At 50.6% G+C, this 14555-nt stretch overlaps 1 protein-coding gene across 1 annotated transcript; it reads right to left on the reverse strand.

The window, feature by feature from the left end:
* Nucleotides 1-10182: 10182 nt before the first annotated feature.
* LOC119296972 lies at nucleotides 10183-12599 on the reverse strand. Its single transcript, XM_037574958.1, has 2 exons — nucleotides 11685-12599; nucleotides 10183-11582 (listed from the first exon to the last, which is right to left on the reverse strand). The coding sequence occupies exons 1-2, from the start codon at nucleotides 12060-12062 to the stop codon at nucleotides 10752-10754; spliced, it is 1209 nt and encodes a 402-aa protein (XP_037430855.1). The 5' UTR covers nucleotides 12063-12599; the 3' UTR covers nucleotides 10183-10751.
* Between the last annotated feature and the right edge of the window lie 1956 nt (nucleotides 12600-14555).

The raw sequence follows: 14555 nt of genomic DNA on the forward strand, positions 1-14555 counted from the left end.
CCAGCTCGTCTCCGCGCCGCCGCGACCACCCTCCTCTCCGCCCCTCACGCCACCACCACCCCCGTCCCTCCGCCACCTCTCGCCAGCGCCGTCCACACCCGTCCCCGACCCCGTGCCCTCCCTGTCCAGCTGCACCGACCGGCCCCGTCCACCCTTCGCCGACGCCCTGCCCTGCTGCGCCCCTCCGTCGACGCCCTGCTGCGCCCCGGCCGGCCCCGTCCACCCTTCCCCGGCGGCTGCCCCCTGGCCTCCCTGCTGCCCGCTGCACCGGCGGCCAAGGTGAGGCTTTTTTCAATTTTTTGCAATTTGTTACTGTTTTTTTACATAGATGGATATATATGTAATGAATGGATATATGCATGTACAGATTGATGCTAGATAGATGGATGGATGCTAGATGAATAGATAGATGGATGAATATTTAGATACATACGCATGCAAATATGCTGCCATTCTGGAAACTTGGATGGGTGTTTTTCCATTGGTTTTGAATGGAAAACATTGTGGCACCTTGCAAACACAGGGCCATGTCATTATCAGGGCACTGCACTAAATTTTTTATGACAGCAAAAAAAGGCTGCAAAATAACAAATTGCAGCAATTTTATAGAAAAATATATACAGAGTTGTCAAGAACAACATGGAAAATAAATAGGTAATAAATGGTGATGGTAGGCCAAGAAGCAGACGTGTATGGAGGTCCATGGAGCAAGTTAGTGTTTTGGTAATGTTGATTCATATATAAGAAGCAACTCGAGGCACTTGGTTTCTAAAATATTTAATGAAGTTTTTTTTTACAATTTGACATGTTGTTTCATGTTCATTCATAATGTTGTGTCAATGCTTAATGTGAGGTGACGACCTAATTTTTTTCACTCGGTGTGATTAACAGGATTTGTGGTGTTCCATCTTCGTGGAGTGATCGTTGACGTTGGAGGTGTTGGTCCATGATCGTCTGTCTCCTTTGATCGACTACATCAGAGGGTGAGCAACAATTCCATGACCTCGTCCACTTTTTTTTCCATGTCACTAGATTAAATTTTCACATCAAGTCGCGTAACCTAGGTCTCCCGTCCGAAAGGGTTGCATTGATAAATATGCATTCAATTGCATATTTATCACCGCAGCTCTTTCGGATTGTCCAGCGCTTTCCACGGACAGCCCGAGGATGTGTAGATTGGGTACGTTGTTCATGCTCTACCCCGTTCCGAGACAGGATTTCGGCGGCGCCTCCCTGTTGTTCTCCGGATGCACATTCTCTCGGCATTTTGCCGAGACGTGTATTTGGAGAACAGCGGGAAGGTGCTGCCGAAACTTTGTCTCGGAATGGGGTAGAGCATGGACAACGTACTCAATCTACACATTCTCGGGTGGGATTAGGACCCATCTTTACCTATTAGAGATGTATGTGGATTAAATGTCGTTTCTCGTCAACCTTGTAAAAAATAAAATATTGATGTGAGTAATTTAAATGAATCATTAATTTTGTTGTGTGGCTTCCAATAAAGCAGAGATGGCAGATAATCAATGGATGTATAGTGGGTTTTTCCGTCGGAATCAAGTAACAACAAAGTGGGTCGAGAAAACTGATGTGTTTTTGAAAGAGATATTCCGTAGTCCAATGAGGATGGTGCCAGAATGCCCGTGTGCCAGATGTAAGAGGCGTATCCGCAGAGATAAGAGTGAGATGACTAAGCACCTTCGCACGCATGGATTTATGCCCAACTTTGATATGCCGATAAACTTTGCCCAGCGGGACTGTGGTAGGGAGGATGTGATACGACAACGCGTCGCTGGTTATGAGGACGATGGGATTAGAGACATGCTAGATGATGTCTTTGCTGCACAGCCGACACCTCCGTCACATTCAGCGAATGAACCGGAGGAGCTGGAGGAACCCGCAAAGGCCTTCCTGGAAATCTTGGCCTCGTCAAAGAAACCTCTCTATGAGGGTGCCAAGCTGTTTGTGCTGGATGCCATCTCGCAACTGATGGCAGTCAAGGCTGAGTACGGTTGTAGCCGAGGTTGCTTCGAAGCATTTCTGGGAGTATGGGCTAACAGCCTGCCTGAGGGCCATGAACTGCCGAAAACCATGTACGCTACGAAGAAAATCATGAAGGCGCTCTCGATGGACTATGAGAAAATACATGTTTGTCCAAAGAATTGCCTTTTGTTTAGGCATGAGTATGCGGATGACAAGTACTGTAGGAAGTGCGGTTCCTCTCGGTATATTGAGGTGGTCGATAAGCATGGTCAGAAGCAGCAGCTAAAAATCCCTGTGAAGGTTCTTCGGTATCTTGATTTTATAAAAAGACTGCAGCGCCTTTTCATCACCGAGGAGTCTGCCAAAATGATGAAGTGGCACAAGGAAGGGAAAAGGTACAATCCAAAAAAAATTGTACATCCATTAGGAGGTGAAGCATGGAAGTCATTCGATATAGAGTACCCGGAGGAAGCAGCCGAGGCTGGGAATGTCAGAATTGCTATAACATGTGATGGGTTCAATCCATATGGTATGTCGTCTAATCCATACAACTGTTGGCCCGTATTTGTTATTCCGCTGAATCTCCCTCCCAGCGCCATAATGCAACGCAAGACCATGTTCCTGTCGCTTATAATTCCGGGGCCTGAATATCTGGGGAAGAATTTGAGTGTGTTTATGCAGCCGTTGGTGGATGATTTGCACCATTCTTGGTACTTCCCGAGGTTGACATACGACCGACATTTGCAGAAAAATTTCTTGATGAAAGTTTGGCTACAATATTGCATGCATGACTTTCCCGGTTATGCCCTGTTCTGTGGATGGTGTACAAGTGGAAAGATGCCTTGCCCAGTGTGCATGCAGGCCTTGATTTTCATTTGGCTGAAGAAGGGTGGCAAGTATGTTGCATTTGACTTGCATCGACAGTTCCTCCCTCCAGACCATCCTGATAGGGAAGACAAGAAGAACTTCACAAAAGGCAAAGTTGTCCATGAAGTAAACGAGATTCCAACGTTTTCTGGTGCGGATGTGCTTGCTCAGCTAAAAGCTCTTAAGCCTGCCGGTGAGGAGAAAGGCAAAGCCACCGGCGAAGACGAGGGCGAGGGCAAAGGAAAAGGTAAAGGGAATTTTTTTGAAGGATATGGTGAGACGCACAACTGGACTCACATTACCCCCTTCATGCAGCTTCCCTATTTTAAGGACCTCAAACTTCCATACAACATAGACGTGATGCACACCGAAAAGAATGTCGCAGAGTCCCTTTTTCGCACGATCCTCAACATTCCTGATAAGACAAAGGATAATGTTAATGCTCGAGTTGATCAACAAAATATTTGTGATAGACCACGTCTACACATGCGGCCTCCCACAGGCAGTCGAAAATCTTGGTTCAAGCCAGATGCTGACTTCGTACTTAAAAAGGATCATAAGATGGAGGTATTCAAGTGGCTGAAACACGTCGTGAAGTTCACTGATGGTTATGCGTCGAATATAAGTAAGGGGGTCAATCTTTCAACGGGCAGAGTGACCGGGCTCAAGAATCATGACTATCATGTATGGATTGAGCGGATTATGCCAGTGATGGTTCGGGGCTATGTTCCTGAGCGTGTCTGGCGTGTGCTTGCGGAGTTAAGCCATTTCTTCCGCACGCTTTGTGCTAAAGAAGTATGTCCTGAGAAGATAAAAGAAATGCATAAGAAGGCGCCAGAGTTGATATGCAAGCTAGAGAAGATCTTCCCGCCAGGCTTCTTTACTCCGATGACACATCTCATTTTGCACCTCCCGAACAAGGTATTGTTGGGGGGCCCTGTGCAGAATTGTTGGCAGTACGGCCCTGAGAGACAGAACAAGTATCTGAGACAGAAATGTGGAAACAAAGCTAAGATTGAAGCTTCCATAGCTGAGGCAGTTATCCTAGAGGAGGTGGCAGACCTCAGGACAGCCTACTATCCGGACCATGTTCCCACGTTGCACAATAAGGTGTCTCGATACAATACAGAAGAACCCCAGTATAAACCCAGGTTGCCTCTATTCATCGGGCAAGGTGGTAGGGCTGGATGCTCGAAACCTTATCTCATGCCACGAGATGAGTGGGAGGATGTCATGTTCTATATCTTGCACAACATCAAGGAAGTTAAGGATGAGTGGATGAGGTAATACCTTTGCACCATTCTTTTAGTCAATTCGTTATGTTCACTTTGCCTAGTTCTTATACCACTTTTCTTATTGTAGTCGATTCATTGAAGAAGAATGGATGGGAATGCTGCCTCCTACTGAAGCGGAGGCACTTGCTCTTCTCCGAAAGGGTGCTGATGGAAGTAAAAATTTCGTTGCGTGGTTCATGGAGAAAGTAATTTTTCACACTTTCAATTAAACTCATGCACCCTATAATTTCAATTAAACTCATGCACCCTATAATTTCAATTAAACTTGTAGGGAAATGATCCGACCAAATCAATGGATGAAGAATTGAGATGGGTTTCCATGGGTTTTGATCCTGTCGTCATGACATGCGAAAAGTATGATGTGAATGGGTATCGCTTCCATACAGAGGAGCACCAGAACATTCGGCCTGATCCCAAAACCATAAATACCGGAGTCTTCACTGAAGGAGATAATAAAGTAGATTACTACGGAAGGGTAGGAAAAATATATGAGCTTACATTCAAACGTGGCCGCGAACACCTAAGTCTCACTGTGTTCAAATGCCGATGGTTCGACCCCAAAAAGGGTCTGAGACATGCGCCTTCTGTTGGTTTAGTTGAAATTAAACCATCAACCGTCTATGCCGGAGCTGATCTCTTTATCGCCGCTACCCAGGCCACACAAGTATATTATCTGCCTTACCCATGCCAGAAAGAGTACCTAAAGGGTTGGGAAGTTGTGTTCAAGGTGTCGCCGCATGGTAAGCTACCAGACCCGAACGATGATGATTACTACAACATAAACCCCATGACATACGAGGGAGTGTTCTATCAAGAGGAACATGATGACGTGGTCCGAAACAACGAGGATGATGACTTGGGTTATGTTGACCTGGACCCAAACGACGACGACGCACGGATTGATGGTGAGGCAGTTGTGAATCAAAGAGACATAATTATGCTTGAAAAGTTAAATGAAGACGCTGACGATGAGGAAGAGCCTCCACCTCCGTCAGACAACGAAGAAGATATGCATGATAGTGATGATGAGACCGGTCCACAAATAGATTACAATAGTGATGATTCATATGGGTTCTAGAAAATGTAAGTTCTTTTAATGATCATTACAATAGTATGCTTAATGTGCTCTTCTGGTATTAATGTTTTTCCTATATGCTTGTTTAATTGATATCCTTACTAATTGTTTATTCTCTTCTCAATGCAGGTTTGCTAATCATGGGCAAGTCCAGCGGCGCTAGTTTCCTCAGTAAATTTAAAGGACTTACTCGGAGTGGACGAGCCCACAAGGTTCCCTCCCGACTACGCGAGGATGACACCTCACAGGGAGGTGGAGGGGTTGGGGGAGGAGACCCTAGAGGAGGAGGCGGTGGGGGGAGAGCCCCTAGAGGAGGAGGAGGTGGGGGGAGAGGCAATCAGGGCAAAAAACTCCGGGCCGTGTCCAAAATAGGAGGGTCTTCTTTGATACCCTCCTATACAGAGGCACCTTCTGAGTCTGAGGAGGAGGAGTATGTTCCTGATGTCGAGGAGGAGGAGGGTGAGGAGGAGGGTGAGGAGGAGGAGGCCGAGGAGGAGGGTGAGGAGGAGGAGGCCCAGGAGGAGGGTGAGGAGGAGGCCGAGGAGGGTGGAGGGGAGGTTGATCCCGAGTTGTGGGGTGACTTGCCACCGGGTGCTCCGCAGGGGTGGCTGCGTGGTAATGCCGGACTACCTACACCACCTTCTATCAAGGAGCACAAGTGGCTCATTGAACCTGTGGGGACAGAGTAAGTGCCTCTCAATCATATTTTCAACACATGACAACATTTTCTTATTGTACACATGGCAATCATTTGATTCTTTTGCAGAAACTGGATCCTTCGCGGAAAGGGTCGTAAACCGAACGGCCTTATCACTGTCCTGTTGAAGGAGTTTTGGCCTGGCCTATTCTGCCTGCGGCCAGACAGGGACCCGCAGCAGCGGGTTTTGGCCACGAGCTGGGCCCACTACGAGGCTTGCAGCAACGCGGAGTACGGGACGGCCGCTAAGGCCGTGATCACCAAATTTTGGGTAAGTTATCTTCTGAATCACTTGTCTTCAGTTTCGTTCATAGTTTATCATTGAATCACTCAACTCATGCCTTGTTTGCTTCTGGTTTATGCATGATTGCAGCAACTCTATAGAGTTCTTGACGAGCACAAGGCCAGAGCCGACGTGGTCTTGCTTGCGGCTGCGAAGAAGAAAGCTCGTCAGTTGTAGTATGAGGTGCGTTGGGTTGCTGTCTCGCAGTACTACCACTACTACCTGCACCAAAAGATGACCAAAACTCAAGCGCAGAAGCTACGACTTACCTTGAACAGGGAGCAGTTCATGATGGTAACTATTACTAACTTTTCATTGTTTCAAGCAGTCAACTATATGTTTCATGCTCACATGTCATGCTTCCAAAATTTGCATAGGTTGTTCCTCGTTGGTGCTATGGAAGGCATGACGGATGGGCGAGTTTGGTGGATAGGTGGCTCGGCGCCGATGCAGAGTTTGCTGCCAAGAGCATCAAGGCCCGGGCTAACCGTGGAGCCGACGGGACACACGGCCAAGGAAACAGGAACCACTGGGGCTTCAAGGCCATGAAGGTATATCTATGTGCATGATGCATTTTTGTTCTTCTTTACCGTCATGTTCTTATGTATGGCTGACTTCTATTTGACGTTGTAGGAGGACAAGTTGAAGAGGCCGCTCTCAGACATGGAGTCGTGGAAGCTGGCCCGCGAGCGGAGTCATCGCAAGGAGGGCGAGAGCCAGTACTACGGCAAGACCGAGGAGCACTTGGGGTCTTACATTCATCACTATCAGGAGTTGCATCCGGTTGTTCCTGTTGCTGAGGTCGCCCAGTCTCAGATCAACGACATGGCGATGGTGGCCATCCAGGGGAAGAAGAATGGCCGGTATCCGTGTTTCGACGGCTTGATCACTCCTTCGATCTCGTACACACAGCTTCAGGCTACCAACCCGAGCCAGTTAGAGAGTACGGGGCGTTCACGGACTCCCTTAGCCCGCCAGCATGCTGTAAGTACTTCCTCTTTATCTTTTTCTATCTAGCATTCTCAGTTTATTTTCAGCATTGCTCACTTAGAAACAACCTAAATTATGTAGGCATATAAGGAGTTTGTCGAGCATAGGAATCTCGAGGTGCGGGAGTACTTGAAACGAGTGAAGGCAAACGATGATTACAACCGTCAGATGATGACGGTTAGTTTTGCCCTCTTAAAACCAAGCTAAATTTTTGCACTTTCATTCCTTCTGATCTTCTAGTTTGCTTGTTTAACTAACATTCAGGCTATGTATGTTGGCGTCTTGGACTAACCGCACGGATCCACCACAAATGGGACCCCCACCACCACCTGCGGGAGAACCCCCACACGTGCCCACGTTCGATGAATGGGTGGCACTAGGCAGTGATGGTCCAGTTAGTACATTTGCCTAACTACTGGCAAACTAGTTCTCGTTCATTCAACACTATCATATCATATTTACCGTTGGAATCTTTTCTGAAACATGTAGGGGACCGGTGGCTCGACTCCTGCTCCGTCGACCCCAGTCACTCCGATATGACAGAGTGGTGGTGGTCGCGATGGCGGTTTTGGCGGAGGTGGTGGTGGTTTTGGCGGAGGTGGTGGTTTTGGCGGATGTGGTCTTGCTTGATGATTCCGTGCATGTGGCCATCGTGCCATGCCTTTCATATTCCTACTTTTATGATGTTTCATGTCTTGCACTACTTTTATGTTCATGAACTTCCATCGGTGATGATCTTTAGATGATGTGATGAACTTGAGTATGTTTAGATGATGATGGTGAACTTGAGTATGTTTAGATGAACTTGAGTATGTTTAGATGATGAATTGTCATATTTTTGCATAATTTCATATTGTTCTGTTTTGAAATGCTGTCAAATGAATTGGAAAAGAGAAAACAAGGAAAAAAAACTATGCCTACGGCAAAGCCGTCGGCATACATAAGCCCAGGAGTTACCAGGGCTCACCACGTGGCATATCTATGCCGACGGCTTTGCCGTAGGCATAGCTGGAAATCTATGCCGACGGCTTTGCCGTAGGCATAGCCCTGCTGCCAGGAGGAACACGGGTTGCCACGTGGCAGAGATATGCCGACGGCTAAGCCGTCGACATACCTCTGCCACACGGCGTTTCGTGATTCGTCAGCGCTTTTGACGGCGCCGTCCGTTGCCGTCAGACGAAAAACACTGCCGATGGCTAAACTATGCCGACGGCTGACGTCAGGCCGTCGGTATAGGCTCCTATGCCGACGGCTATACTATGCCGACGGTCTGACAAGACTACACTGGCGACATCTACGCCGACAGGCCTATGCCGACGGCAACCGTAGGCATAGATCTATGCCGACGACCTAGGGGCCTATGCCGACGGCCCGTGGCCGTAGGCATAGTCCACGAGTCCGGTAGTGTTTGTTTTTGTGGCGTCAGTCATCCTAGGCCTACGTAAGAGCAGCTGCAAGGCGCGCATCCATTTGTTTCGCGAAACAAAAACAAACCACGGTCCAACGTGCGATGCAGACGGACGGGCGTCCGTTTTTTGTCCGCGCGCGATGCCAACCCATGTTTTCCCTGGCCCTCCAGTCGGTAGCATATTGGACATTGCTCCCCCTCCCATCTGCAGCCAAGACACCTGGCCACCCCCACCCCTTGTCGCCGACGCTGCCCAGGCCGCCGCCCGCACCCACACAACTCCCCCGGCAGCACGCTACACCCGATGGCCGCTCTTGCCGACATTGATGGCCTGCTTTAACTGTCGTCGTAGCACCCGCCACGACCACGCCACCCCTGGCCACCGACGCCATCCGCCGCTGCCGAAACCGCTCCAAGTTCGGCGCCCTCCACCGCCATTGTGTCCACCACGCCCGCAAGGTTTTGGACGTTTCACCCGCATGATACAAATGGATAGTGGAGATGAGTACTTTTTCAACAACTTCATTTGGATTCGGACGATTCATGGTCGAACGATGAGGAGATGGTGGTCGCTGCATTGGTCGTCAGTGACCACGTTGCTAGGCAGAGATCAATGTTTAGGGGCTCGATCCCGGGCGATGCTCGGCGTTCAGTCATAACAGAGAGAGCGGTCATTGCCTACTATGAGAAGACTACTTCAAATCTGGTTCCACATTGTTCAAACATAAATCATTGCCACATCACTTCCGGATGGCTAGACATGTGCTCAATCGTGTATTCAGGAGGGGGTTTTAGATTTTGTTTTGCTTTTTCTAAGAAATGTTGTTTCTACATAGGCAAATTTACAAAACAATTCTCATTTTCTCACATGGCAAAGTCATATCATGTTTGTTTCTCTAATGATGGGAAATTCACATTTTTTTCCTTGATGTCCGCATGGCAATTTATGATTTTTCAAACTTGTCACATGGCAATATTTTTGTAATGTCCACGTGGCAAAAAAAAATCATGATTAGATGGTAAATTTTGAATTACTTGCTTTATAAGACGTGTTAAATTTCTAAATATGTTTCTAATAGTCATATGGATAATTTTAGATTTAAAGTTTAGATCAACTTAACAATCACTGCATGTTTTTTTCGGTCTCATGTCATTTGTTATATGTGACAATTCTGATTGAAAGTTGTCACGTGACAATTCTAGACATGACAAATTGCTTGGCAAAATCATTTTTTTGTCTTTCTAAACATGAATTTTTTAGATCTTTTTGTAATGGTCCCACTACAAGCTTTAGGAATTTTCTACCGTATTCATGATAATTTTGGAAATGTTTCTAATTCCTCACATGGCAATTTTAGATTATTATTTTTTGCATTTTTCTAAGTAAAATTGTTTTCTACACATTACAATTTTTGTATGGCAAACATATTGTTTGGACCATGGCAAATTTCATTGCACATACCACTAAATATTTCTTTTGAACATAACCACGGTAAATTATTCTTGGACCGTGCAAAATTTGTTTTAAACCATGGCCAATTTATTCAACAAACCATGTCAAACAAATTTGAATAGCATGGTAATTTACTTTGAACGTACCATGGCAAACTTGTTGAACATAATACCACGGAACAAGCTTTCTTTGGTAAATCTGGATATGTTATGGCAACAAACATTTTTCAAAATTTGTAATGCTCTTTGGAGGTGACTGGCTCGTCGAGTTCCGGCAGGAGTGTGCGCGGGGTCGCCGGGGTGTTGGAGCGGCGGTGAAGGAAAAAGAGAAAAGGGGAAGGAGAGAAAATAGAAGGATGAAGGCGCCGGGTCCAGGAGGAGTTTTGAGTGGGCCGGCGATGTCGGAGTTCTACGTGTTTGCTGTTCGGACTTCTGCAAATCCCCAGGTTGTCTCGTGTTTGCGCAAAAGAGTGCATCCCGACTGCTCGACAGAGCGGTACAGAATCACGTTTGATCGAAAAACATGTCCGAACTGTGCAATTTAAATCTTGGAGACGATTTGAGGGTCCGCTTTGAAGATGTCGTGATAGAATAGACCGTCCACGATTGTTACCGCAGGACAGATAATTCACGGCAGAAACAGGCTTTTTATTGTGGCAGTAAATTTCATTCGCTCCGCCTCGGTGCGGAGAGTCATCATTTCATCTCGCGATGCGCGCCGCGGCCGCCGAGGCCAGCAGCAGCGCGGTGCTCGACGACGACCCGCACTCGCTGCCGGCGAGCGACGCGCCGGGCCTGTCATGCGGTGTCACACGCCCCGCCTCAACGGAGCTCCTTGGCGAGGGAGCGCGCACCTGGCCGGCGAGGTCCCGCGGGTCGAGGGACGCCCTGCGCCGGCCGCCGCCCCCACTTGGCGGCCGCTCGTACGACCGCGACGGCGAGGCCGCCTCGGGGCGATGCCGCGGCGCGCTCTGCGACCGGGCCTGCTTGGCGCGCGACGACTCCGTGTTGGCCATGTAGCTCGCGGCGTGGGCGTGGCACGCCTTGCCGCGGTGGCGCCCGCTCGCCTCGGACCCCGCGGCGGAGAAGGACGCGGCCGAGTAGTGCTCCTCGTCGAACCGGCCGCTGAACGTCCGCACGCTCAAGTCCGACGTCAGCCCCGGCGGCCCCGGCGACGCCTTCTGGTTCTGGTTGTAGTACAGCTCCGCCTTCGCCGGCGTCGAGCAGCAGCTGTTGCGCCGTGCGCCGCCGCCGCCGCCGCTGTCCATCTCCCCGTTCTGCTCCTGCATTGCCGCGGATAGTGGCTTCCGGGGGGAGCAGTGATGCTGCGGCGACCGGCGGCTCGTCCGCGCCGGCGGCGTGCCGTCGTCGAGGAGCCGGAGCCGCAGTCGCTCGGCGCGCACGCGCCTCTGGGCGGCGACGAGCGCCTGGATGCGGCGGAGCGTCATGTCCGCCTGCCGCCGCACCAGCTGGCCCCTCACGATGGCCTGCAGCTTCACCATCCCGCGCAGCGCGCACAGTGCCGTCCTCGCCTGCGCATGGATTTCACCACCCCCCATCAACCACGCTGCAGCACAAGCACGTAGTAGCTTCCCATCTCATAGGGACGTACGTACGTACGGAGCGTCACATACCAGGTACGATCGGAAGGCGGCCTGAATCTTGACGGCCGCCGCTTCCTCGGCGTCACGGGCGCTGCCCTCCGGCGGCGCCGTGGCCGCGGTGATCGCGACCTCGTGCGGCGCAGCAGCACCGACGGCATGCTGGTCCTGCACCGTCACCGCATGCACCTCCAAGAAGCAGTGCGAGGACGTGGACGCGAGCTGGCCCTTGCCGTGGCAGCCGGACGTGGCGCTGCTCGTGTCCCTGGCGCTCGCCGACGCCGCTGGACGCCGGAAGCTCCAGCGTCTCCTCTCGTTGGCGGCCGGCGCCGGCAGGCCGTCGTCTGCCCCCTTGTCCCTGGCCTTCTTGCCGGTGAGGAAGCTTCTGAGCCACCTGCCAGCCTTGCCCATCTGCAGAGAACACGCTACAATTCCGCAGCTGCAGCCGCCGCCACTACTTGCTCCACTCCATCACGCGTCGATCTTTGCAGCAGCATGCAGAGGCAAGTAGCAGAACGAGGAACGATGAAGAATGATCCAATGGTCTCAAGTTATCAACACAATGGATCTCCTCTCCCATTCTCTCACACTCTCATTGCGCTCTGCTTCTGCCATGTGCAGGGAGATGGTCTGGTGGTGGTGGAGGGCAATGTCAAGTGTTAAATATCAGTAGTAATTTCTGTACCCAACACAAACGACCCTCAGCTTTTACTGCAAAACTTCAAGCGTGGAAAAAGGGGGCCTGTCTGTCCTCGCTAATTACATATGGTCCGGATAAGCTTAATTGCGATTTACGGTTAAAAGGAGCCTGCATGTGGTGAGTAGAGTACGCTGAATGAAACCCCAAATTGTCAATGTGGGCAGCACAGATCCATTGATGGTCCACGGTACTCCTCCTCATCGTGTTGCAGAAAGGAACTCCTCACATGGCACAACTCAGCACAAGACGGCGATTGCTCATGATCCAAGGGAAGCTAGCTAGTATATATAGGCTATAGCTAGCTAGATACTACTAGGTAGTACTCTGAATGATGCACAAGATTGTGCTGATGATGAGTACTTGTAGTAGTACTAATTATGCCACTAATGTGCCCATTTGGCCTTTGCGTTGTTGATCTGTGTAGTAGTAGGTGCAGCTTAATTTGGAGCTGTTGCGTGTAGGGTTTTATGAGGGTGGTGGACACCGTGGGATTAATGTGCTAGCCTGGACCTTGGAACCCTGTGGCAGGGACCGACGGAGTACGTACTGCTGCTACCATATGATATGCTGTCGCTCATTCAAGTCGGGCAATGAATCTAGGGCTGTGCTTCTGATTCGGTTTGAATGGACAATCCAGGAGCTTGGTCTTCTCCCCAGTCAGAGCAACTCTAGCAGGTCGCATTTTGCTGACCCATAAAATGTGTTTGCAGGTCGCACGGAAGCGGTTATGCAGGCCGAATTTTACGACGGCAGACTAGAAACCGCAAACAAACCCCTATTTAAAAAAAATTGTTCCGCGCGAGAAATTTAAGCAGCAGCTCGCCGGAGCTCGCTCGCATAGATGGTTCTTCTTCGCATAATAAGTTCGTACACGCCACATACATACATAAAGGTTAGATTTGCTAGACAGGGCCTACGCTACCGCACCACTACAACAAAATTGAGCTCACCGGAGCTCCTGCGGTAGCTGCCCACCGGCGGCGATCAGTCGGAGTCAGAGTCGACCTCGATGTACAACTTCGCCTTCATCACGCGCAGGTCAGCCTCCTTCGATGCGTGCGCTGCGATGCCGTGAGGCCCGTCTCGAGGAAGAGCCGCTCGTACTCGAGCTTGCGCTGGATGCGCTCTTCCATCTCCTCCTGATCCCTCGCCGACCGCTCGAGGAGCTCCTCCTGCCCCGGTGGGAGGTAGTCCTCGGGTCCGATGACGCCTCGGCACGGCGGCGCATCGGGCACGGCCTCCTCCGGCTCCCTCGTCACCGGAACGAGCCGCGAGCTCGATGTGCCCGCGGATGAGCACCCCGCGGAACCGTGGCTGGATGAGCTCCCCGGGGACCAGTTGCCGGAGGAGGCGCGGCGGCGACGGGTGCGCCCGAGTTCGAACTCGTCGAGCTCGCGCCGGTTGAATGCCGGCGGCGACCGGGCATCGTGGTTGAGCCACCGGCGCGCGCGTCAGATCTGGCGCGGCGGCGGCGCTCCGCCTCATCCCCCGAGTCGGCCATGGTGGTTCAAGGCTCGCCAGCGGCGAGAAATCGAGCGGCGCGGTGGGGAATTGGAGGGGAACGCGGCTGCGGGGGAATAGGGTTTCGACCCGCATCTGCTCCGCAAAACCGCAGTTATAGTGGCTCGGGGGTTGCGTTTGCGGGCTGCGGCAAAAATATTACGGCCGGACACCGATGCAGGCTCTGGTCTAGCCAGAAAAATGGGCCGAGTCCGTATAATCGCCGGAATTATGCGGGTTTACGCCGGATGCGAGGTCTGCTAGAGTTGCTCTCACTAGCTTGTTCATTTCGTTTCATCACATTCTCTTCATCTTTTAGCCATGTCTAGTACTAGGTTGGAAGAGAAAAAACGGTGGCGGCGACCGTAGACCGGAGGTGTCGGACGGGAAAGTATCAGGTGCTACCAGCTCATAGATGCTATCGTGATACGGGCTTCTAAGCCGTTGGATCCCAGATCCAATGGTTCTTAAGACCTCTTGAACATTTTACAAAAACGTCATCCTAAAGTCTAAAAACGCACAGATACAATAGCTTTTTAGATGTCGTCGGATCTGCGATCCAACGGCTCCTAGATGCTCGTATCACGGTAGCACCCCGATATTTTCCCGCTGGCGGACGAACGATACACACAAGCCGGCCAACGGGCCGGGATCTGCCCCCTTCACATTGACGGACATTTGCTCAACAATCAACCGAGGGGCCT

The sequence above is a fragment of the Triticum dicoccoides genome, chromosome 5A, assembly GCF_002162155.2.
Source record: "Triticum dicoccoides isolate Atlit2015 ecotype Zavitan chromosome 5A, WEW_v2.0, whole genome shotgun sequence".
Classification (NCBI taxonomy): Eukaryota; Viridiplantae; Streptophyta; class Magnoliopsida; order Poales; family Poaceae; genus Triticum; species Triticum dicoccoides.

Bases quoted from the DNA above. Each gene is read 5' to 3' on its own strand.
- LOC119296972 (XM_037574958.1), bottom strand. From the start codon at position 12,062: ATGGGCAAGGCTGGCAGGTGGCTCAGAAGCTTCCTCACCGGCAAGAAG. The intron at 11,583-11,684 runs GTATGTGACGCT...ATCCATGCGCAG, and splicing joins CCGCCTTCCGATCGTACCTG to GCGAGGACGGCACTGTGCGC.